We start from the raw sequence: 23,055 nt of genomic DNA on the forward strand, positions 1-23,055 counted from the left end.
TTTAATAATTATGAAAATAGTATATTTTAGACTATTCCAGTTGGCCTGTGAAACAGGCTGTCAACAGGTCGCCAAACTTTTGAGTATCACTATCGCCCATTATACTTGTTTCTTTTGGTATTAAAGGTGTGCAATATTCATATCAACTGACTAGAAAATTCACTTCTAGGGCAGAATCTTGAAAATAGCTTTTTCTTGTCTGGTTAACAAAATAAGATATCTCTGAACTAAAATATGCATGGGCTATCACCCATTGCCATTGGGCTACCAACTTCAGAAAATAGTAGCCCAAGTGGACTACCAGAGAAAAAAGTTAATTTCGAGCCTTGACAATAATAAGGTTATTCCCCAAATACGTTGGTAAATAATATGGGAACCCAGTAACATTTCTGTGGTCCCTGATATGATTATATAGCTATACTGATTTTAGCCCAGTAATATGACTGGGGAGCCTCAATTTACTGGGAAGTGGAATTAACCCTTTGAGTGTTGTAATTGTTCCCACCAAAATTTTAGTGCAACATTTTTACCAATTTTTATTAATTTTTCTGTAATTTTTTGATAATTTTGGACCAAATGGACATCACATTTCATTGGCTACAGTTTGTTATCAAAATTTTGACAAAAATTGACTGGAGTACATTTTCTAAACGTGACAAAAATTGACTTTGGCGCTAAAGGGGTTAATAAAATTGATTTTCACACTCTATATGCTACATTTTCTATACAATAAATCAGTATAGCTATCAGAAGGTCCAAAAAGATGACAACTCTACAGTACAACAATGCTCTCTATGACCTGGAAATTGCCAAGGAGAAAAATGTTTTTGAATTAAAGAATAAACAAAATAAAACTTACCCTTGTGTTGTTATACAGAGTTATTTTACCAATGAAAGGTAAGATGAGTTTGATACTGGAATCAAATAATGAAAAGAACTGAACACCAATCTTTGGTGCAACAAGTGTTGGAATACTGTAACCTGTGTGAATTAAAAGATATAGAAGACATGCCTTTACTTACTTGCTGAATACATGGTGATCTCATGAATGCAATGTGAAAATCATATCAAATACCCGAAGCCTACCTCTCAATGCATGGCCCAAAGCCAATGAATGAATAAAACTGTACGCTGGGTAATGATGTGGCAAAATACTTTGTTATCCTCATTAATATTTGAATGTTTCAAGGGCCAGTATCTGCAATTCTGATGATTTTTTTCAGAGTTTTTGTTTTGAAATGTCAACTACAAACAATAACAATGCATTTGAAGGATACTTTCCACATGCTTTGTAGAGTATCAAACACACATGCAATTAACATACACAACAAAACAAAGAAAAAAATTCAGAGGTTATAGCTACTCTCTCTTTAACCCTTTCAGCTCCATTAACTTTATCTTTTTGCATTTTTTTTAGTAATGAAAGGTTTTGAAATCAAAAGCAACTTATGTAAAAACGCTTTACCTAACTGTGACCACAGAAAGTTGTTTACACATTCAAGTTGCAACTCAAATATGGCTATCATATACATATACATGTACGCACATACATTTAATTGACCATATCCATCACCAGGGATTGAAATACTCACATTTTAAAAGAAAATATGGCATAACAATAGCAATCCAAAACACCAATCTCACAATAGGAAAGTACTATTTTGGTAAGTACATGCAAAAAGATATCGCCAATGGGAATTTAATTGAGACAGCTTCTATTTGTGTAGATTCACAATCATTAAACAATAATTTACCCCTCCTTGCCAATAATGGATGAAAGGAAACTTTGCGGGATTTAATGTATGAGGCAAAGCCAAGTGCATTGTGAAGTGCAAAGTTTGCTTGAGTTCATTACGGGCTGGGAGGGCTGCATTATTACTATCAATTTATAGTTTTGGCAATGCCAGGGAATTTGTAGACTTTGAAAACAAACGGGCCACAATACCGGATAATCGGATACATTACCAGCAACGATATAATCTTAGGGGATGACCTCACAAAATTTTATACTGGTATTAAGTACTGCTTGTGAGAAGAGTACTGTAATTGGCATGTCTTTTCATCCAAACACAGGTAGAATTAAAGTACAGATGAGAACAATGGATGATTGCCAATTTAAAAAGTCTTCAAGTGGTTAAACTGTGTAATCCCCATGACTCATAAATTACAACACGATGTATATACAGTGTAACAACATAGAAGATTACACATTATACTTATGCAGACCTTTTGACAGGTGAAATTACACGTAAACAGAATGTAGACCAACAATGGTTTTTCTGTGAGATTTGGATGAAAGCGGTTGTTGCGGTAACAAAAACTAATCATATCCATATTCAAAGTAGGGATAGTGGACAAGAAACAACACTAAAATGGTTCTCCTCAAAGAAACTAAAGATGTTACACCAACAGAATTGCTGTCTATTGACATGATTAGGGGGGTTAAATACTACTGATCTACATAAAGATTGGGCAATCTTCAGAAAGGTGAAAAAACATGTCCACGATGTTACACAAACGGAGGTCCTGTCTTATTGATATGATCAGGGGAGGTTAAATACTATTGATATGCAGAAAGATCGGGCAATCTTCAGAAAGGTGAAAAAAGTCCACTGGTCAAAATGTGAATTTCACGCTTTTTATTTGTCAATTATCCTACAAACATGCATAGTAAATGATCAGAAAATGTGAGCATATTCGCATGTTAGTGGGAGTGATCCAAACAGTGTGTAAGACCATTTCAAGGGCATTCTATGCAATGAAAAAATAAAATTAAGGTAGTTAGCACCTCAAAAGTGAAAGACTTAAACTTTTGCTCAAACTTTCCTTGAGGAATCTTTCAACAATTCTCTTTCAAAATCTGAAGAATAAAAATCTAGGGTCACCATGCAAATTTTGGTACTAGGGAAACAAATAACTCAAGATTTACCGATCTTTAAAATTCAAAATGGCCGCCATCCCTGTGTTAACTCTTTTGAGAAAAATACAATTTTTGAATTTCGGAAAACTGAGCCGGTGAAAAGTTTTCTTACACCAATAGCTTTAATTGAACCCCAAATTGTAAAAGTTTGAGAGTCCAAATTTGCGTCCCCGAGGTGTGTTCTACCTTAAGACGTCAAAAGTACGAAAGTCATGATAATTGGATGCATACGTTACCTTGTGATTTGAACTCTCGCTCTAAAATCAATGCTACCTCTCTGAACCACAGGTTTCCACCGACCAAAACATGTCTGTTGCCTAATGGATATTAACAGCAAGTAAAGTTTATCAACACCAAAAGTGGTAGGCACAAATATTACAAATTATGAATCATGTTGCTTTAAATAGAATCACTATTTAACAAACAGGACAAGGACCCTCTTATAAGGCCAGAGAAAAAAAAATCTTGTTCATCGGATTTTTGGACCAAGTTCCAGGAGCGGCGAGCGAAATTTTTTTTTTATTATTTAGTTAGTGTTTGCACAACATATTCTGAATATTTCAACATTCTCTCAGAATAAAACTGAAATGTACAGCAAATCACTGAAATCCAACAATTCAGTATTGTCCTTTAATATTGTCCTGGTGGGACCTAGCGTCTGAGTTTTTTCATTTTACTTTGGCCCCATGTTTTGACCTCTTTACCATTGTCTGCACTGTCTCTACACAGTTTACACAATGGTCTAACAACACTGTCCTGTGATCAGAGTGAAGTTATATAGTCATCATTCAGATCGTACTTTAACATCGACACAACCATGTGTTTTGTCATTGCCGTAATTTTTTATACTTTCGATGCAATTTTCATTCAATCGGATGCACCGTCCATCTGCTTTCACGATCTTGTTGAACAAATCGCCGAACGTAATATCAGGACAAACACTGAATAGCGTCTTTAGAACTAACTGTTGGCCATCACGTCAAATGTAGGCGATCAAATTAATACTCATGATGTGACATGTACTAACCTAACCAAACTGACCCACTTTGCGTCGTGATTGGCCAAATTCAGACGTCACAACAAAGTGTTGGCGGTCAACTAAGTCCGTACAAACACGTAGGAAGTCTCATTAAAAATCCCGTGCCCGCGAAAACCCGACAAAGTGTAGGGCGCCACCAGCGGCAGTACTAAACATATTTGTAATGCGGAAGTAAGAATTTGCCGCGATCAAAAAAAAAAAAAAAATTTCCAAATATGCCAAAGTAGAAGCGGCGATTCCGATGAACAATTTATTTTTTCTTCCTGGCCTAAGCATTATTTTCCTTTTTGTCTTTGATCTAACCTGTCCATGATTCACAATGCGTGCAGGAGAGGACAGAAAAAACTTTCAATTCAATATCAATGACTGTTACATTTCTGAAAGTCTCTCTCTATGAAGAACACTAATACTAAAACAAAGGATACCCCTAAATGTGTTTAGATATACGGGGCCAATTCAAATTTGAAGACTGCACTACAGACAGTGTTTCATCCAGACAGGGGGGATGGGGGATTCCCCTTCTGTTGACATGTTGGCACCCTAAGTAATTTGTCAGGCCAGTCCCATGAAATGGGCCAGTCACACTGTAGAGACACAAGTTAAACAAATGAACTGGTGAAATCCCCCTAAATTTTCTTGTGAAGTGGGAAAAGTCCCTTGTTGATGCCATCCTGGATGAAACACTGTATAGATATATATATTGCTTCTCAGAGCAATTTACAGCAATTCTACAAAACAGAAAACGTATACACAGGTATCTGAAAATCATTTTTTACCTGCTGCTTCTGGTACTGTCATAGCTTTGATGTGTGCTGCAGCAACGTCCCTGACATCAACAAACCCAAAATTAAGCTTTGGAAGAAGTGGTATTTCTCTCATCAACAGTTTCTTTGGTACTTCCATTGATGTACATGTGGATCCACTCAGCATTGGTCCCATCACAAAGCCTGGGTTGACCACTGCTAGCTCAAACTTCTCTTCTTCTGTCGAGAAATAACATCAAAAAGAGACCCTGGAAATATATCTATAACCCTCTACTGCGCCTGCCAATATAAACTTTCTAGCGGAGCTTGTTAACCCTTTCAGGCCTAAACCCCTATACAAGGAGGGAGGAGGGCGCTCTGTTTGACGCATATGGATCGACACTGAATTGCTCCGAAAAGTTCTGGAAATTTAGGTATTCTCTTGCTTACTTCTGCTTGGAACTACCCATTCTTGTCTCTATGAACTCCTGCTGAAGGTAAACAGACTGCTAAAAGTCGAGACTTCGGCTTATGTTGTCCTAAATGTGCGTTTCTTCTTTTTGGAGCGACTGCTTGTACTCTGAAGGTAAACTGAGCTGCATAGAATTCGCGGACTACTGTCAAACAGGTGTGTTAGAGCCATTGCATAACTGTGCATAGCGGCCAAAATGCGTTGCGTCGATTGTGGTTCTAAAGAGCGAGTTTCGCTGTGCCAGGGTGACCTCGACCTGTGCCCAGGTTGCGAAGAGAAGCGTTTTCCTGAGTGCGCTATTCGAAGAAGAGAAAACTCAAAGCACAGTGCTGACTCTACGAAAAGTAAGAAACAAGCTGCGTTTGGAGGCCAAAACGACAGAACTGTCATGGTAAATGAACTTTTGTGTTTCTTATGGAACAAAATTGATATTCTGCCGACTGACATGATTGTCAAATTGTGTGTTGATACCTACGATGATAAAGAGGTAGAAAATGCTAAGAGGCTGCTCTTTGAGACGTGCATCGCCGATAAGACTCGCTTTATTCGCCGTCAAGGCCAAATAAAAGAAGCAGCAACATTCTCGATATGATAACTCTCTTACATGAAATTGAAGAATGCAATATTCCGTGTTTTGCTGCGCAAGACCTATCACGACTGCCGCCTATCGATATGTCACACATAGATGTCTCTGTTCTGATAAAGGAAATTAGAGTATTGCAACATGATGTATCACAATTAAAGCGAAATGGATGTCATGATGAACGCGACAACATGAAAGTCGAATTTGCATCCCTGCGGTCTGAAATGAATGCCATGAGAGATTCATTAATGCAACAGGTTTTGAAGATTGACTCACGTGATAAATCAGAGGTGCTGATTCATAATGAACAGAAACACGATGTGGTATGTTCATCCGATAAGACAACTCTTCAGACAACTACTGATGTTACTAATTGTGCAGATGCTTCAATTAATGAATCCAATCTATCTGATCATGATACGATTGTTAAAGAAGTATTCCAACGCTCGTATAGTGATGCTGCAAGAACTGTGAGCTCTACCGCAGTCAATAAAGTAACACCTGGTAGAGTAGTTAGTATTGGACAGGGTGTAACTTTTGGTGTTCCGACTCGCTTGTCCTCATCGTCCAGTACCAACGATTATATCACCGTCAGTCGACGTCCTCGTACAGTGAAAAGATCCGCTCAGAGATCAAAATCGATCATCACCGGAAATAACTCACAAGCGTCATCACTACAAGCTGTAAAGACGATGCCGCCTGCCGAAATATTTGTTAGTCGACTTTCTCCACAAACGACCGAAAATGATGTAACGTCACACCTTAAAAAGCTTGGCTTTTGTGTAAAAACTGTTCCGATACAAACCAAATATGAATCATATTCATCCTTTAAGGTGATTACGACTTCCGAACATTGCAAAACATATTGACACCAAACGTCTGGCCGTCGGGTGTTATAGTGAGGAAATTCTATCCTGCGAGAAGAATCAGCAACTTTCATGACTTTAAATATTACATCTTACAACTGTCGTGGAATGAAATCGTCTATTGAGACTATAAAGGAACTGTGCAAAGATTGTGATATCTGCTGTCTTCAAGAACATTGGCTGACGCAATCAGAGCTTAACCTGTTATCACATATTAGTGACAATTTTTATGCAGTTGGTGAGACGTCGATGGATGATGAGGCAGGTATTCGGATTGGTCGTCCATATGGGGGAGTGGCCGTCATGTGGAGAAAATCCCTTGTTGATGTTAATGTTAAACGTTATGATGATAGCCGTATTATTGGCCTTGAAATTAAGCATTCCGGTGGTATTCTGACCATCATAAATGTATATATGCCATTTCATAATAGAGATAATTACCACGAGTTTCTTGAATATCTGCAGAAAGTTCGCCACTGCATTGATAATGCTCAAACTAATAGTGTTATGGTCATAGGGGACTGGAATGCCGACATTAGAAGTAACTCTGAATTTGGTAAAGAAATTACTAGTTTTTGTACAGACAATAATTACATCTGTTCCGATATCAGTTTCCTTGATATAAACAATCACCACAACTTCACGTACTATAGTGAAGTCCATCACTCTACATCATGGCTTGACCACTGCATTTCACTCCTGCTGCACATTCATGTATTCGTGATGTTAACATTTTACATGATTATATCGGGTCAGATCACTTCCCTTTAAGTGTTGTATGTAATCTTGATTCCCTTCAGAATTATGACTTTCAGTTTTGTGCCCAAAATACCTCAACTTTCAATAAGATCGACTGGTCTTGTATTGATAAAACTTCCGTACAGAATTATCATGATTTGTCAGAACATTATTTGAGAACCATCAGCTTCGATGCTGGAGCACTCTCTTGTCGTGATTCCACATGTAAACATTCCTCTCACCTGAATTCTATAAATAAGCTTTATGACAATATTGTTGATGCCCTGACATCTGCCGCGTCTCAGTGTATTTCATCGAAGCAAACACATTATATCAATAGAATGTTCCGGGTTGGATCACTATGTAAAGGAGCACCACTTAATTGCTCAGGATGCATTTATCTTGTGGAGGGATAATGGCAGTCCTCGCCATGGTCCAATCTTTGAAATAATGAGGAAAACCCGTGCCAAGTTTAAATATATTTTGAAGATTTGTAAGAAAAGTGAAAATCAAATGCGAGCTGACGCCCTTGCTGAAAATCTCTCAAACAAAAATACTAAGCAATTTTGGAAAGGTGTCAGTGGTAAGAAGTCTTCACCATTGTCATCATCTGTGGGTGGTTGTAATGGTCATCAAAATATCGCTGGAATGTGGCGAGATCATTTTTCTGGTCTGTTGTCATCTGTCACTGATCATAGTAACGAATCCTATGTAAGGGCCGGAATTTGAATGTTAACTTTATTGACAATATGACTGTCAGGCCCGATGAAATTTCCAACTGTATTGTTAGATTAGCCAATGGGAAGCAGTAGGGCCAGATGGCCTTGCTGCTGAGCATATCAAGTATGCACACAACTGTGTACACCCTTTGTTGTCACTTTTATTTACAGCTGTACATGTTCATGGTCATTTACCATCTGCTATGCTAGATACTACCTTGATACCAATTGTTAAAGACAAAACCGGTGATATAACTTGTGCTAAAAATTATCGCCCTATTGCCATAGCTACAGCCATTTCAAAGTTATACGAAATTTTACTACTTGATAGATGTAAGCATTATCTTGGTACAAGCGATCATCAGTTTGGATTTAAATAAGGTCATTCGACTGACATGTGTATTTTTCTGTTAAAAGAAGTCATTGATTTCTATAATCGCAACAATAGTCCATTCTTTATGTGCTTTTTAGATGCCACTAAAGCGTTTGATAGGGTCAATCATTGGACCCTCTTTCGCAAGCTGATTGACAGACGTGTCCCTGTGTATATTGTTCGCGTTTTAGTATTTTGGTATCGCAAACAAGAATTTTGTGTCAAATGGGGTAACGCTATTTCTGAGAGTTTTACTGCAAATAATGGCGTTCGACAAGGGGGGATTTTATCTCCTCGTTTATTTAATGTTTATATGGATAATTTGAGTGATTCACTTTGTAAAACACAAATTGGCTGTCACCTTGCTGGGCAATGCGTTAATCATTTCCTTTATGCTGACGATATTGTCTTAATTTGTCCCTCTGTGAAGGGTTTGAACAAACTCTTGGAAACAAGTCGTCATTATGCTATGTCTCACGACATTGTCTTTAATCCAAACAAATCCAAGTGTCTGTCTATTTTACCAAAACATTGCAAAATAACATGTATTCCACATGTATATTTGAACAATTCCACCCTTTCATTTGTGAGAAAACACTCATATCTTGGTATTGTTTTAAACCATTTGGGTAACGACATGGATGATATTAAACGATAAATGAAAAGCTTTTATGCTAATGCGAACTCCCTAATCCGTAAGTTTTACAATTGTTCGTTTTCTGTCAAAATTCATTTATTTAAAGCGTACTGTTCAACCATGTACTGTGCACATTTGTGGAGTGTATTTACACAGAAATGTATTAACGATGTTCGAGTGTCATATAATAACGCTTTCAGAATCCTACTCGGTATTAAACATCGCTTAGGTATTTCTGAAACCTTTGTCAGCAACCATATTATGACCTTTGGTAGCAAACAACGCATGCTTCGTTCTAAATTCTATGTTAGATTGCATAAAAGCACAAATACCTTGATTAAAGCAGCTCTATCTGTCGATGTTGTAAGGCAAAGTGTCTTTTGGGCAAAGACTGTATCAGATTGTTTTTAATTCTGTATTTTTAAAAGCTCTTTTAGTGTTTTCATTTTTTTTGTATTGTTTGGTGATGCGGGCGTTAGCTGTTTACTGTCTTGTTTTTTTTTTACATTTGAGCAAGTACTCGAAATAAAGATTATATTATTATTATTATATTATTATAAAAAGGTAGCTCTGGTAAGTTACCAGAAAGTCGGGCCTGAAAGGGTTAAAAGCAAAGTATGTAGGGATCATGTTGTGACACCAGACACAAGCAACTTTACATTTCTGCAGACTCTCAGCTGATTACTCATGACAATGGTGCATCCCATCTGTGACATTTTAAGGTAGTGATGCACATAACCAACAAAGTTTTTTCGAAGAAATATTTCTTATCAAAGATGACATGAAAACCCTCTCATAGTACATGCATGTACTTTCTAAAAGCAGAGAATCTAAAGTTTAGTTTGGTAGCAATAGTTTACTTGATGGATAAAGGGGATACATATTTGGGTAGAAAAACTCAAATTTTGGTATTAATGATAGAAACGAAATCAAGTCTCAACTTGATACTTCTTTATGAAATTTAATATCTCCTTATAAAACCAGAGAATGTGTAGCAAAAATTTTGTTTGCGTTATCTATGCTCATTTTAAAATGCCAGGGGCTGAAAGCCTGACATTTAAAAAAGTTACTAAAATCAAGGAAAGCAAAATTGAAATGACTCTTATTCAAAACATAGGAACCTTATTGCCTACAAAATTGTCATTTTTTAATACAGTATTTAAAGAGGATGATGTAAAATTTTTCACAAACTTTGACCTGAGTGGAGTTTAAATGTTTTTTGAAATGTTGAACATGCGAGAAACGAGAAGCCAGGAAATCCAGTGATTTGCATAAATTTACAATTCTTTCTCACCAAACTTATGACTGTTTGTCATGCCAAAAGGCAAAGTGTACCAATATTTGATCTTGGGTTGATAAATCAATGAAAACTGAATGAGTCTTTGTAAAAAAGGGATTTTAAACAAAATACGCTGTGTTAAAGGGCACCTTAAAGGTGCCAAGATTAAAACACAACTCAAGACAGTTTCAACTGCAGGTATCTACAGGCATTAGGTATCTACAGACATATACATGAGCATACACAGTTCCTCCGCCCACTGGTGGGGTGGGGGGGGGGAAGGACTGTAATTCTTATTAATATCTTGAGGAAGTGTATGCAACTACACAATACCAGCTATAATACATACAGATGAAATATTCAACAATTTTCTGATAAACATACAATTCAATTTCTTTCACTTTTACTTTAATCCTAAACTAAGCAATTACCAGTAGAATGACATAGTAATGAGATTTTTGGTTTAACTCTTTGCATAACTGTAAGAGATGGCCAAGTTTGGCAGTCCAAAGTCCAACACTACCCAATGATTTACATGGACCTGCCAGTTTTAATTTGCTATTCATCTCATTAGCATACTCTCTAATTTTTAAGATTTTTAACTCTCTGAGTCAGTTTTGGAATATCTTGAAATTTGCTTGAGTAAACACTATTAAGGCGGCGTTGCACTTAACCAATGCAACCAGAAAGTCAGGAATTTAAGTGTAGAAGTTAGAGATATAGTACAGAGCTTGAAATCCCAGGAAAGCCCTTCATACTTCAAATCCAAGATTTGTATCCACTGATCTTAATTCAGTGTTTGATCCAGGGTGGCAAAAACAGAAGCTATTATGGGCCCTATCTGTCCTTTACGATAGGGGGCCCTTTGGGCAAACAGGGGGGCTATATAATTTTGAAAAAGGCAAATTTTTCACCAACAGAAGAATCAAGTAATGCTGCAGGTTGAATGGCCAAGACAAAGAAATTACTGGATGTGTTGTTATATTATGGGAACTTCAAAGAAGTACCATGATAAGAAATGGGGACGAAAGCCATGAAGGACAGATACATTGACTGTATGCTACAATTCTAATGATTATCTCGTACTTTAATCTGACATGATTTTATTGTATTTATCATTATTTTTTATTTTGCCGGATATTTCTTTTCAGACACAACAGAGCATGTCATTCTCCTTATGGATCAGCCAGTGCCACTCTGATAGCCATGTTAACAGAAAGAAGACTAGCAAATATTGTGAATTCTTTCTAGCTTTAATAATTTTGTATAAAACAATTTTTTATTATCCTTCCTTGTATCAGATGCAGTTTGTCTTTCTTTAAGGTATTATAAGTGTGACAGTTTTCGGACAACCATGCTGTTTGTTCTACTCACTTCCCTCCATATAGAAAGTGTTATAAAAGTCATGTGACCGCATATTAAGTCAGGTGTTTATTTTGGATAGTTTTTTTGGAAGAAGCTACTTCGGGCACTACAAACTTAGCGAAGTTAGCCAGATCAGACGATACAAGGTGTCAAAAGCAGCATACACAGGCAGCCCATGTACTCAAGTGCCACATGCGTCAAAATATTGTTGAGTCATCCATGAATTAAATGTAACTAATTATCACTAAGTATTTATACATGTATACAGTTTTCTAAACACATTGAAATTGAAAATCGGGGGTTTGAAATTTCAAATTATCAATACTTATTTACGTTATCGACAACCATGTGATATTTATATTTGAATGGCCCTTGTAATTTCCAATAAAAGGTCAAACAGAAGATAAACAATCATTATACTTTATAGGCATGTTTTGAATTTCAGCATTGAACAATCATAATTATCAGATATCGACCTGTTGGTACAATCAATTCCCAAAATGCAGTTTTCAAAAATCTAGCGACTTGCCATTTTAATCAAACCAGAAGAGAATTAATGATACCACACCAAGATGTTAGACAGTCAACATGCAAGCCCATGAAATCAAATTATGTACCTGCAGACTATGATTGTGATGTGGATTGCTTTTCAAACTTCAACTCATGAAGTGAATTTTCTGCTGTTTAATCTCTAGAGCTTTAATTGTCAAGTCAGGGAGCTGATTTCGTCAAAAAGTAACCCATTGTCTGCTTATATTTTTTTACCATGGTGATAGCCATTTTCAGTAACATGTGTGTTGTAGACCATCATACATGTATACTACACCTACTTACAGGCGCTGCTGTAAAAATTTGGTAAATTTTTTGTAACCTTCTTCCAGAACATCGTATTCCTAACATGTTTTGTGACATATGTGGGCTTAAACCATAGAAAGTCTGAAACAAAACGTTGCACCCTAAATGGCACACATGTTTATTAAAATTGGAAAACTAGTGTGTTACTTGCACATAATGCAGCCCAGATCAAACATTGCTTAATTTGCCAGCCTGTCTATAGGTTGATGATGAGTAAATTTGAAACAACTGTTGATTTGTCTTATAAGTCTCACGTAAAGTATCTCGCAATACCCCAAACTGTTTTCAAAGATCAGTAACACACAGCTACAACATGACTGTATGAAATACAGCACTCAACACTTACATATAAGGTAGAATCACAGGCTTGCTGCCGTGTTTTGACTAACTCGGTGTTTCTGGTGTCCACCATTATAATAACGCAACTCATTATCATAATGGAACGCCATCCGCATCGCTGATTGGTCCGTGAGTAATGCCATCAAACTGAGATTCATCCCTCTCTATGTGCAGATGGTGTCCATTATGATAATAAGTCAAAATGTGACAGATTTCTTTTAAAGTTTTCATTTTCTCGTGACATGAGTGTGTTTTTTGGACAGTAGAGAGCCTTCCGCATTGAATGAGGTCACTGAATGTAGGATTTGTGTTTATTTTCCGAGTAGAATGGGCCGTTTTCTTTGCAGGCCGGATAAGTCCGTTTCAAACCTTTTAGGAAAGCTAACGTATGAGAACGTCGGACCATAGCATAAACTCACAGCCTGAAGTCTACACAATTAAAACTACCCAGCCCACAGCACGCCTGTTGGTAGAATGTGCCTCAGAGACGGGGACTCAAACTTTTACATTAACTATCTCCTCTACACTTGTGGGGACTATCTGGTCTACACTTGTGGGGACTATCTCCTCTACACTTGTGGGGGCTCATATGAAGCTAATAATGTAACTAAAATTCTCACCAGCTGATTGTTGTGAAAATCGAAATTTTAATTTTTCGCCACAGAGTTACCACAGGGATGGTGGTCAATTTGAATTTCAAATATTACCGTTAGTAAATATTGGGTAGTTTGTTTCTCTGGTACTACATTTTGCACATCCTGATTTTCATCCTTGATTTGACAAGGAATTATTTAAAGTTCCTAACAAAAAGTTTGAGCTGAAGTTAAATTTTACTTTCAATTTCAATGCACAAACTTTCTTAATCATGAATACTGCAGTACAAACCTTTCAAGTTTTCAATAAAATCCCAAGCTGCCTTCTCTGCTAAGGTCTTACTCTTCTCATAGGGACCAATTGCTGCCAAATCTGGCCAATCAGCCTCACTATAGACATGATTTGGTTCCATTCCAGTACCTCCTTGCAAAGAAAGGAAAACATTAAGAGTCCAAGATTGCAAACAATATTTGATGTGGACAAGAATTTATTGTGTTACTATGGTGGGCCTGACCCAAGGGTGACCCATCCTTAAACAATAGCCTGCCCCCATAACACTGCATTGTGACAACTACAATCAACATAACATAACATTGAAAGGACAAGGTTGAACCACGGGCACTCTGTTGTTCTGAATGGATAGTCTGAATAAACTAAGCAGCTTAAATGTAAATACGAACTTTGATGATAACTGTGTAAAAAATTTATAACACAATGCCGTGCAGATTGAAATACCAGCTTAGCTACAAAACCAGATCAAGGTCGGACCGTGTCTACATGAACGTCACAAGCAACCACATCGACTGCATTCTTTGCTGAACGCCGCGGCGGAACTATGCACGCACATATACGCGTACTATACGTACGCTCGCGTGACCTGCGCTGTGTCATAATGATATATATACACAAGGGTGAGCAAATCATTTCTGGATGACATTATTTACCGATGAAGTGGGTCGAATTCCATTGCGAAAGCGACATATGAAATTTAAAATGGCATCGTAGCACACATCAAGGTATGAAAATGACAGACATGTAGTAGATATTCGAAATGTGACCGAAAATAAATGCATTGCTAATCCTGACTATGTGCATCACAAATTGCCGTTATCTGGTAAGACTTTGGATGTTCGAACGTCACAAAATACGCTAATATAGCAAATGCCATTCTGTGGTTTCGTCATGCGCAGAAGAAAGGACATACTTTTTTTATATCTCTTCGTAGTAAAAACCTTCCAAAATAATATTCCAAAGAAGAACATTTAAGTTTCAGTTTTAGTGAAAGCCTTTCAACAGAACCTGAAAGATTTTTCAACTGTGCATTTCTTTTTACTCTGTTTTTGGTCGTACTGAATGTGAACAAGCCTGGCAGATCAAGGGTTACATTTTCACATTTTTTCTTTGTTTTCATTCTATATTTTACTTTCTATCGTCAGTGAGTTACATTGCAAAAATAAAAAATTTGTTTACCTTTTGCGGACGTAATAGTCAGTATCTATCCCCCCGTCCCCCCTTTTTTGTAACGCACATCGTCAGGTTCCATGTTCATATGAGCATACCCTTGTATATTTAACATTTCTGAGGCCGGGACAGCAGACAACAGTTCAGAGGCGCTCGTGTGCATGTCTGTAGTCGCGTGCACATTCCATTCCAGCCACCACGCTCATGTACGCGGCAGTCATAGCAACGTTTCGTCGTCATTCTCCGCCGTACTTCGAATACGCGCTTCATAATTGCGGTAAATACGTGCTGGTAAGAACTCTGCTCGCGGTGCAGAATGACCGGCTGTGAGAGAAAGAATAATCAATTGGGTGAACCAGCAGAGTGCGAATGTTTCTATTCCCTTTTGTATTAATGATACTTTATTTCTGTTGAGGCTTTTATTTTTTTAAATCACGATGTAAGCGGCAAACAGAAACTAAAATACGAAATCATGTTTACACGCTTATACACCATCATTTAAGAATAACAGAATGCCCATGGTTGAACCAAATAACGTTAACACATATTATATTAAGGGGGAGACATGAGTACCATTGTGTGATGGAAATACGTAATATTTATGAAAATTTGAGTCATTCTCTTTTACCTGATACTGCAACAATAGAGCTTGTCAACACCACTCTCTTCACATTACCGACTTCTTGGCAAGCTTTAAGAATACTGGTGGTACCTTGGACAGCAGGCTCAATCACTTCCTTTTCGTCACGTGGCCTTTCACTAGGAAATGGACTCGCGATGTGAATGACGTGGCTGCACCCTTCTACAGCTCTGTAGAATAATCAGGAATCTACTTAAGGTAATATGCACCTCGAAAGTGAAAGACTTAAACTTTTGCTCAAACTTTCCTCAGTGAAACTTTCAACCATTCTCTTACCAAAGCAAGAATAAAAATCAGGGGTCACCGTGCAAACTTTGGTACTAGAGAGACAAATAACTTGCGATTTCTCGATATTTGAAATTCAAAATGGCCGCCATCCCTGTGTTAACTCTATGGGAAAGAAGTAAAATTTTTGATTTTCAAAAAACTAAGACGGTGAAAACTTTTCTTTCGCCCAGAGCTTCAAAATGACCCCTACAAGTGGTAGGACAGAATAAAATTGATAAAATTTGAAGGCCCGAATTTCTGTCCCTGAGGTGCGTTCTACCTTAAGCAATAAAGCACACCCAGCAATGGTATAACACAAGATTTTGACCAGTTCACGACATATATGCACGAGCGATAGCGAGTGCATATATGAAGTGAAATGGTCAAAATCGAGTGGTATACCGTCGCTGGGTGTGATTTATTGCTATTATATCATAACAGTATATTGAAATTCTGGCGGGGAGCGTCATAAAAGGACTTTTCCTCAAGCTGAGAGCCAGTGCGCATGCCAGCCGTGGTATATCGCCAATATGCCACGGTTCTTTTCGTGTCTCGACCAATCAGATCGCTGTATTTGCACCATCAATATACTGGTATGACATTATTTGAAATATTGTTCAGACGGGAGAAAAGTTTACAATAACTTAGTCAATATTTATTTTAGTTCATCAAAGTTATGCCTGAGTTGATTGAAAATGTGTTACGTTGGGCAGCAGGCTTAATAAACTTCTTTTCAACATATGGACTTTCACTAGGAGATGGACTAGAGATATGAGTTACGTGGCTGCAACCTACATCTCTGTGAAATGATCAGGAAGTGACAGAACATGATCGTTTGGAAAGGAGAAACATTTCCAACAAACTGGATGAGATTGTAGTTTTTTACACTAATGTTTAATTAATTGAAAATACTAGGGAATTTGGAGCAGAATTATGTGAGGTTCTTTGGCTTTTATGGTGTGTCAAACAAACTGATAGGTTCATATTAATGTTAAATTCATGTAGAGGTCATACTATGTGTCACAAAGTATCAACAGTGTGTGGTTTTGTCTGTGATATGTGTCTTGTCTCTTGTCATTCTGATTGGTGGTTATAGCTGTCAGGACTATGTACGTGTATATAGAGGTGGTGAGATAGTTGGTGCTGATTGTATAACTTTCTGATGAGAGCTCTGAGACAACTTATGGATATTCGGGTCAACGGCCAGAACAATAGACAGTGGAGCAGTGAGAACAATGACTATGAATTAATTATCCTAGCGGATGAATAGTACAGAGGGTGGAACTGTGCACCTGGGTTGGCATATATAAAGGCTCCAGTCAGTAGCAGCGAGGAGAACGAATTACACTGAGGAACTGATAACACCAGGATAATATATACCTGACTGGAAGGCTTGTGCGACGATGTGCCTGAACATGAGCCTACAAGATGAGTGAAACCACACTACTAGCTACACTGCGTAGTGATTGGTTGACAAAATATGAATATGCATATTAAGGATATATAAAGGGCTAACCCAGGTGTAGTGATATGCTTTCTTGCTGTGAAGACAGACGAACAGCAGATAACAACACACAGTGGTACCTCGCTCGTCATCCAGGCAGATTTCAATGGCTACTCCAAGCACTCAAGCAACAACAGTGACGGCGTTACAAACTCCGTTTTGAGCACCATTGCTGTAAGCAGGATGGCAACGACCAGAACTGCTACCGCAACTACCACTGCTGCCACTATAGCACTAGCCAATACAGCAGGAGGCTGAGAAGGTAACAAGCAGGGACAACCAGGCAATTCGGTAAGTTTACCCTTTGGAACTTCAAAGATTTAATTTTCAACATGGCTTGTATTTCAAGTGTATACACTAGCAACAAGATTACGGTCGATGGATATCAATGAGTTAATGCTCTGTATTGGTTGGGTCGTCCCCATGAAGTGTGATGCACAAACGACTCATATGGATTGGGTGTAGAAATGATTATGATATAGTGAGAAATGTGGTATGCGAGTCGTCCCCATGAAGTAGACATGGGTTTGACGAATTTCGATAGCAGAAGAGTAGCATGCGAGTCGTCCCCATGAAGTAGGCATGGGTTTGACGAATTTCAATAGCAGAAAAGTGGGATGCGAGTCGTCCACATGAAGTAGACATGGGTCTGACGAAAGTGGATATAGTGAGAAATGTGGCATGTGAGTCGTCCCCATAAGGTTAAAGCCATGGGTTTGACGAATTTGGATATTGTCAGAAATCTGGCATGCAAGTCGTCCCAGTCAGGTGTAGACATAGGCTTGATGAATTCGGAGCAGAAATAATTTTGGTTATTAGAAATGTGGTATGCGAGTCGATTTCTTTTTTTTCTAAATAGTTGATATGGGCATGACCTAGCAATTTTGAAGACGAAGCGCTGAGAAGTTACATATGAAGTTGTCCATGTGAGATTGAGATGTGTAATGAATCTGACGAATGTGTAAAAAAAAAAAAAAAAAAAAAAATAAAAAAGGCAAGAAGTGCAGGCGAGGTCTGTGCATTACTGTTGAAAGTTCATATTGGTTTAAGGGTACGGAATAACAAAGCTGCATTTGAAAGTCAGAACATTAGGGATGTTTCACAACCTCCCTTTGGAATATTGAAAGAAACAAAGAAAAAAAAAATGATAATATCAGTTTCCGATCTTTTCATGGGAGGTATGCTGCTGCTGGAAATGGTGTCTTAATTAATAGTAAATGGTGGAAGAGAGGGAAAATGTTGGGAGTCCTGGTTTAGTATTATTTGAGGAAAGCCCATATGAATTGTACGTGAAGGTTGGTTTGGGTGTTAAGGGTCGGCATTCAGACGTCTGAATGTGTAATGTCTAGGAAGGTTATATCGATGTTGAATTTTCAGGGGTCGTGACATGGAAAATGTCTTTAGGGTTGCATAAACCATGTGGAATATTAGCCCTCCTTTTGAAGTCTTTGTTTTATGCGTAAGCAAATATGGACTGGCTTACTTTTATAGTCAAGAGAGGCTGTAATGTAAAATTTATGCGCATAGGCATGAATGAGCGAATACTGTTATGCCCAGGTGTAAGGATGAATATTCATTTGTGTTGCAGGGAGTGGTTGTGTTAAGTAGACCCAAGCCAGATACACTGACGGTCAATAAGCAAGCAGCGGATGATAGATTTGATAGATCTTTGACAGAGTTGAGGTTGTATGCGGAAAGGGATGGTACTTTATTAAATCCAGGAGAAGCGTTGGCACGCTTGGAGATGCTTGTCGATGCTGCGATGGACATAAGACATAAAGACTATCTGAAGTACATAGGAATGTTACTGGTTATGCGTAAGGAGAGACAGTCACCTGCGATGCCTCAGATGCTACTCGCTTTAATTGGATTGAGTGAACATGCGGAAATATTAGAAAAAATAGCTAAAGTCAAAAAGGCGACTGGTTATACAAGTACTAATTCTAGTATAGGTCCTAGAGAAAGGAAGGAAAGGTCGAATTTGTGTTGCTGGAGATGTAATCGGATAGGTCACATTGCTAGATACTGTTATGCTAGACTTGATAGATATTATGGTTACGAGAGATATGATAGAAGAAGAGATAGAGGCACTTCCAGAAGAGATGAAAAATAAATGACCAGATGATTGATAAGTCAAAACTGATATTTTGTCAAAGTGAAACAGAAGAAATGTACACAGGATCGCTTTTGGCGGTGTCCTGGTTTATTTCTGTAATATCATTCCTTTGTATAATAAATGAGCCGTACGAGGAGTTGATTTCTAATGTTTGGAGGAGAGATTAATGTGAGATTGTGAATGATATAGAGTGCCTGAACAGGAAATATATGTATATGTGTTTAAAATGGGAGTTAAAAAAAACCAAAAACAACTTGGGCGTGTCTGGGGGAGGTACACTGTATTCTAAATTACAGTCCCTCCTGTTTGAACCAGGTGGGGGCTTGTGCCCTATGCCCGTGTTAATTTTATGATATACCCTGTAAAATTAAGGGTGTTTTATTCTGAAATGATCCATATCCTCCATCCTCTTTAATAATGTTTATGGATGTATGTTCCAGCTATTCCGGAATGGGAGAGGGCGATACATGTGGACCCCACATGGGCTTATGGTTGTTATATCTCCAGAGAAACGAGATGGACCACTTGGAATGGTAGTCCAGGTACTCATACTGTGCTTTCCCATCCGGAAGTAGTATTGAAAGAAGGGTTGAAAGTTTCTGCTCGTGATCTGCGTTTCAGAGACCCGGCGTATTTTAGAGCAGGAGGACTTCATGAAAGGAGTGAAAAGTGGTCAGAAATACTGCAAAATCAGGATAATAGGAAAATGGTCGGACAATGGATAAACAATTTTGTGTCCGTTTTTGAGTTCGTTGTGCCATATAAAGGCATATTTTTTTGAAAGTATTACGATCGTGGTTTTCCACCTAGCATTTATCTGCCAAACAATCCTGTATGTAGGCATTATACAGAGTTTATAAGTAAAACTTTGCTGGATAGAGTTCAATCAGGGTCAATTGAGATTTGGGGAAAGGTTGGAAAAGTGTTGCTTCCCAATATAGTAATGCCATTAACGGTAGAGCCAACAAAGCCAAGGGTATGTCACGACCAAAGATACTTGAAATAGTGGATGAAAGACCTACCATTTAAATTGGATCTAATTACGAATCTACCGAGATATTTAGAGAGAGGGCATTATCAGACAAAAACGGATGACAAAAGTGGCTATGACCATATATTCCTTACGCGATCAAGTCGGGCTTTGATGGGTATCCAGTGGGGAGGTTACTGGTATGTTGCCGCCACCTTGCCTTTTGGTTGGAAATGTTCCCCCTATATCTACCAAACCATAGGTCTAGCGGCCGTGAATGAGATACGTCGTTTGGGAGTACCTTCTTTCTTGTATATAGATGATAGGCATGCAGGTCAGTTGATGGAGAATGGTGAAAACCTACCAGATTTTGAAAGGGCTGACGCAGCAGGTTTTATCAAGTGCTACATCTTGATTGAATTAGGCTATACTTTGAATTTAGGGAAATGTGTGCTGCAGCCAACCCAACACATTGAATACCTTGGCTTCGGGGCTGATACAACGCGTACAGGTCAGCATTTATATTGCCCCCTTTAAAGAAACAGAAATTTGCTGATCTCAGGGAAAGTATTCTGGGAAAGAAAGTGGTGTCGATCAAAACAATGCACCGATTTGTAGGGAAATGCGTTTCTTTCACGATAGCGATACCGGCGGCAAGGCCTTATGTTAGAGCAATAACCAGGGAAATTGCAAAAGCAGACAAATTAGGAACACAGATAGCTGTCAGAGGGGATCTTAGAGAGGAAGTCATAGGATGGAGGAAAATAGATAGTGGTAGGGATTGGTCGTGTTGGAAACAGGAGAGGCACGTCACAGTATCCTTAGCAAGTGATGCGTCTCTAGGGGGCTGGGGAGGCACTATTTATGCGAATGGAAATGAGATAACGTGCGACTATTGGGGTAGAAACTTCCAAGGCAAATCCATTGCACACAAGGAGATTATGGCTCTAGATAATGTGCTACAGGCGAACAGTGATCTAATGAAGAATAAGAGAGTGAAAGCCCAAGTTGACAATCAGGTAACAATGTATGGGTGGAAAAATATGGGAACACAGAGTGCTGAAGCTTACGAGGCTCTGCGTCAATTATATAGTACAGTGGAGAAACTCGATATTCTTCTTGATATAGAGTATATCCCATCGGCTGAGAATCCGGCCGACAGACCATCACGGAGGGTGTCAGCAGCTGATTCTAGATTATTAGCTAGATATTGGAATAGGATAGAACATGAGTTTGGTCCCCATACAGTTGACCTGATGGCCCTCGACTCAAATGCTCAAAGGGGCACAGATGGAACCCTTTAAAACATTATACCCCATGGAAAACTCCTAACTCGGCAGGGGTGGACGTATTCACTCGGGAAATTAAGGGAGAGAATAGTTATGTATTCCCACCTTTCTTCATGATAGGGCCTGTATTACGATTTTTGGAAGAGGAGAGAGCATTAGCTACCATCGTAGTCGCCTTGACATTGCCACGCCTATACTGGTGGCCAATAGTGGAAAGAAAATCATGTAGCTTTATCCGGCTGGGTTTGGCCGGTGAAAAAGTTTGGGAGGTCCCAACAAAAACAGGATGCTGGATGCCAGTCCCCTCTGTATACGATATCTTTGCATGCCGACTTGATTTCAGGAAAACGTAGGGTTTAACAAAAAAAAAAAAAAAAAAGAGAAAATAATGATACAAAACTCGTTTGTTAACTTTGTCAATGAAATGATTAGATGTGTACAGAGAATCATGGTTGATTAGGCATGGTGTAGAAAACAGTCGAAATGGAGGATAAGGTTGTGGCTAGAATATGGTAAAGCCGACTCCAACATTACTGGGTACTTATTGATTTATCATAGTCTATTAATTCTAAATGAATAAAGTAATGCGTGTGAAATCATTTTTTTTTTCACATTCTGTCCTTCACAGAGACTAAATCATGGTATACTAGGAGCCCCTCGTCTATGGTTACCGGCAGAGAATTGTCGGGAATGTCACTATCCTGTGGAGTCCCACAGGGGTCTGTACTGGGACCCACTCTTTTTCTCATTTATGTCAATGACCTGGCAAAGTGTACAGATTTCTTTGATAGTCGCCTATTTGCTGATCAATGATACTAGTTTATTTCATTCTTTTGACTCAAGTGAAGTCATAAATTTACATTATGTCAATGAAAAGTTACAGCATGTAGTTGACTGGTGTAGTAATAAACTAACAATAAATACAAAAAAGACTGAGTATGTAATATTCTGGGGTAAAGTAGACTAGTACAATGCCAAGGCATAATCAGTATTAAAGGGGAACAAATTTATGAAGTTCAAAGCACTCAATATATTGGGGTTGACCTAGATAATAAACTTACCTGGAAAGAACATACAAATAAAGTTAACAAAATAATAAGTTCTAAGGCAGGTATATTATATAAAATTAAGCACATTGTCCCCCAACCAATATTGTTACTACTTTATAATTGTTTCATTTTACCACATATCTCTTACTCGTTAGAAGTATGGGGAATACGTACGCAACTTACCTTAAGCCTATATATCTTACCCAAAAACGAATAGTACGTACTCTTACAAACTCC

At 38.2% G+C, this 23,055-nt stretch overlaps 1 protein-coding gene across 2 annotated transcripts in view; it reads right to left on the reverse strand.

The window, feature by feature from the left end:
• LOC139123178 (uncharacterized) overlaps positions 1-23,055 on the reverse strand; it is a 34,538-nt gene that overhangs the window by 5,806 nt on the left and 5,677 nt on the right. The window contains exons 3-7 of one of the 2 annotated variants that reach the window (XM_070689273.1): positions 15,612-15,793; positions 13,814-13,942; positions 4,736-4,942; positions 3,157-3,237; positions 860-981 (exon numbers count right to left, since the gene is read on the reverse strand). In XM_070689273.1, coding sequence (XP_070545374.1) covers positions 860-981; positions 3,157-3,237; positions 4,736-4,942; positions 13,814-13,942; positions 15,612-15,793 — 721 coding nt within the window. Of the gene's footprint in view, positions 1-859; positions 982-3,156; positions 3,238-4,735; positions 4,943-13,813; positions 13,946-15,611; positions 15,794-23,055 lie in introns of both variants that reach the window. The other variant, XM_070689272.1, reaches the window with a different exon arrangement.

This window comes from Ptychodera flava, chromosome 22, assembly GCF_041260155.1.
Source record: "Ptychodera flava strain L36383 chromosome 22, AS_Pfla_20210202, whole genome shotgun sequence".
Lineage (NCBI taxonomy): Eukaryota > Metazoa > Hemichordata > Enteropneusta > Ptychoderidae > Ptychodera > Ptychodera flava.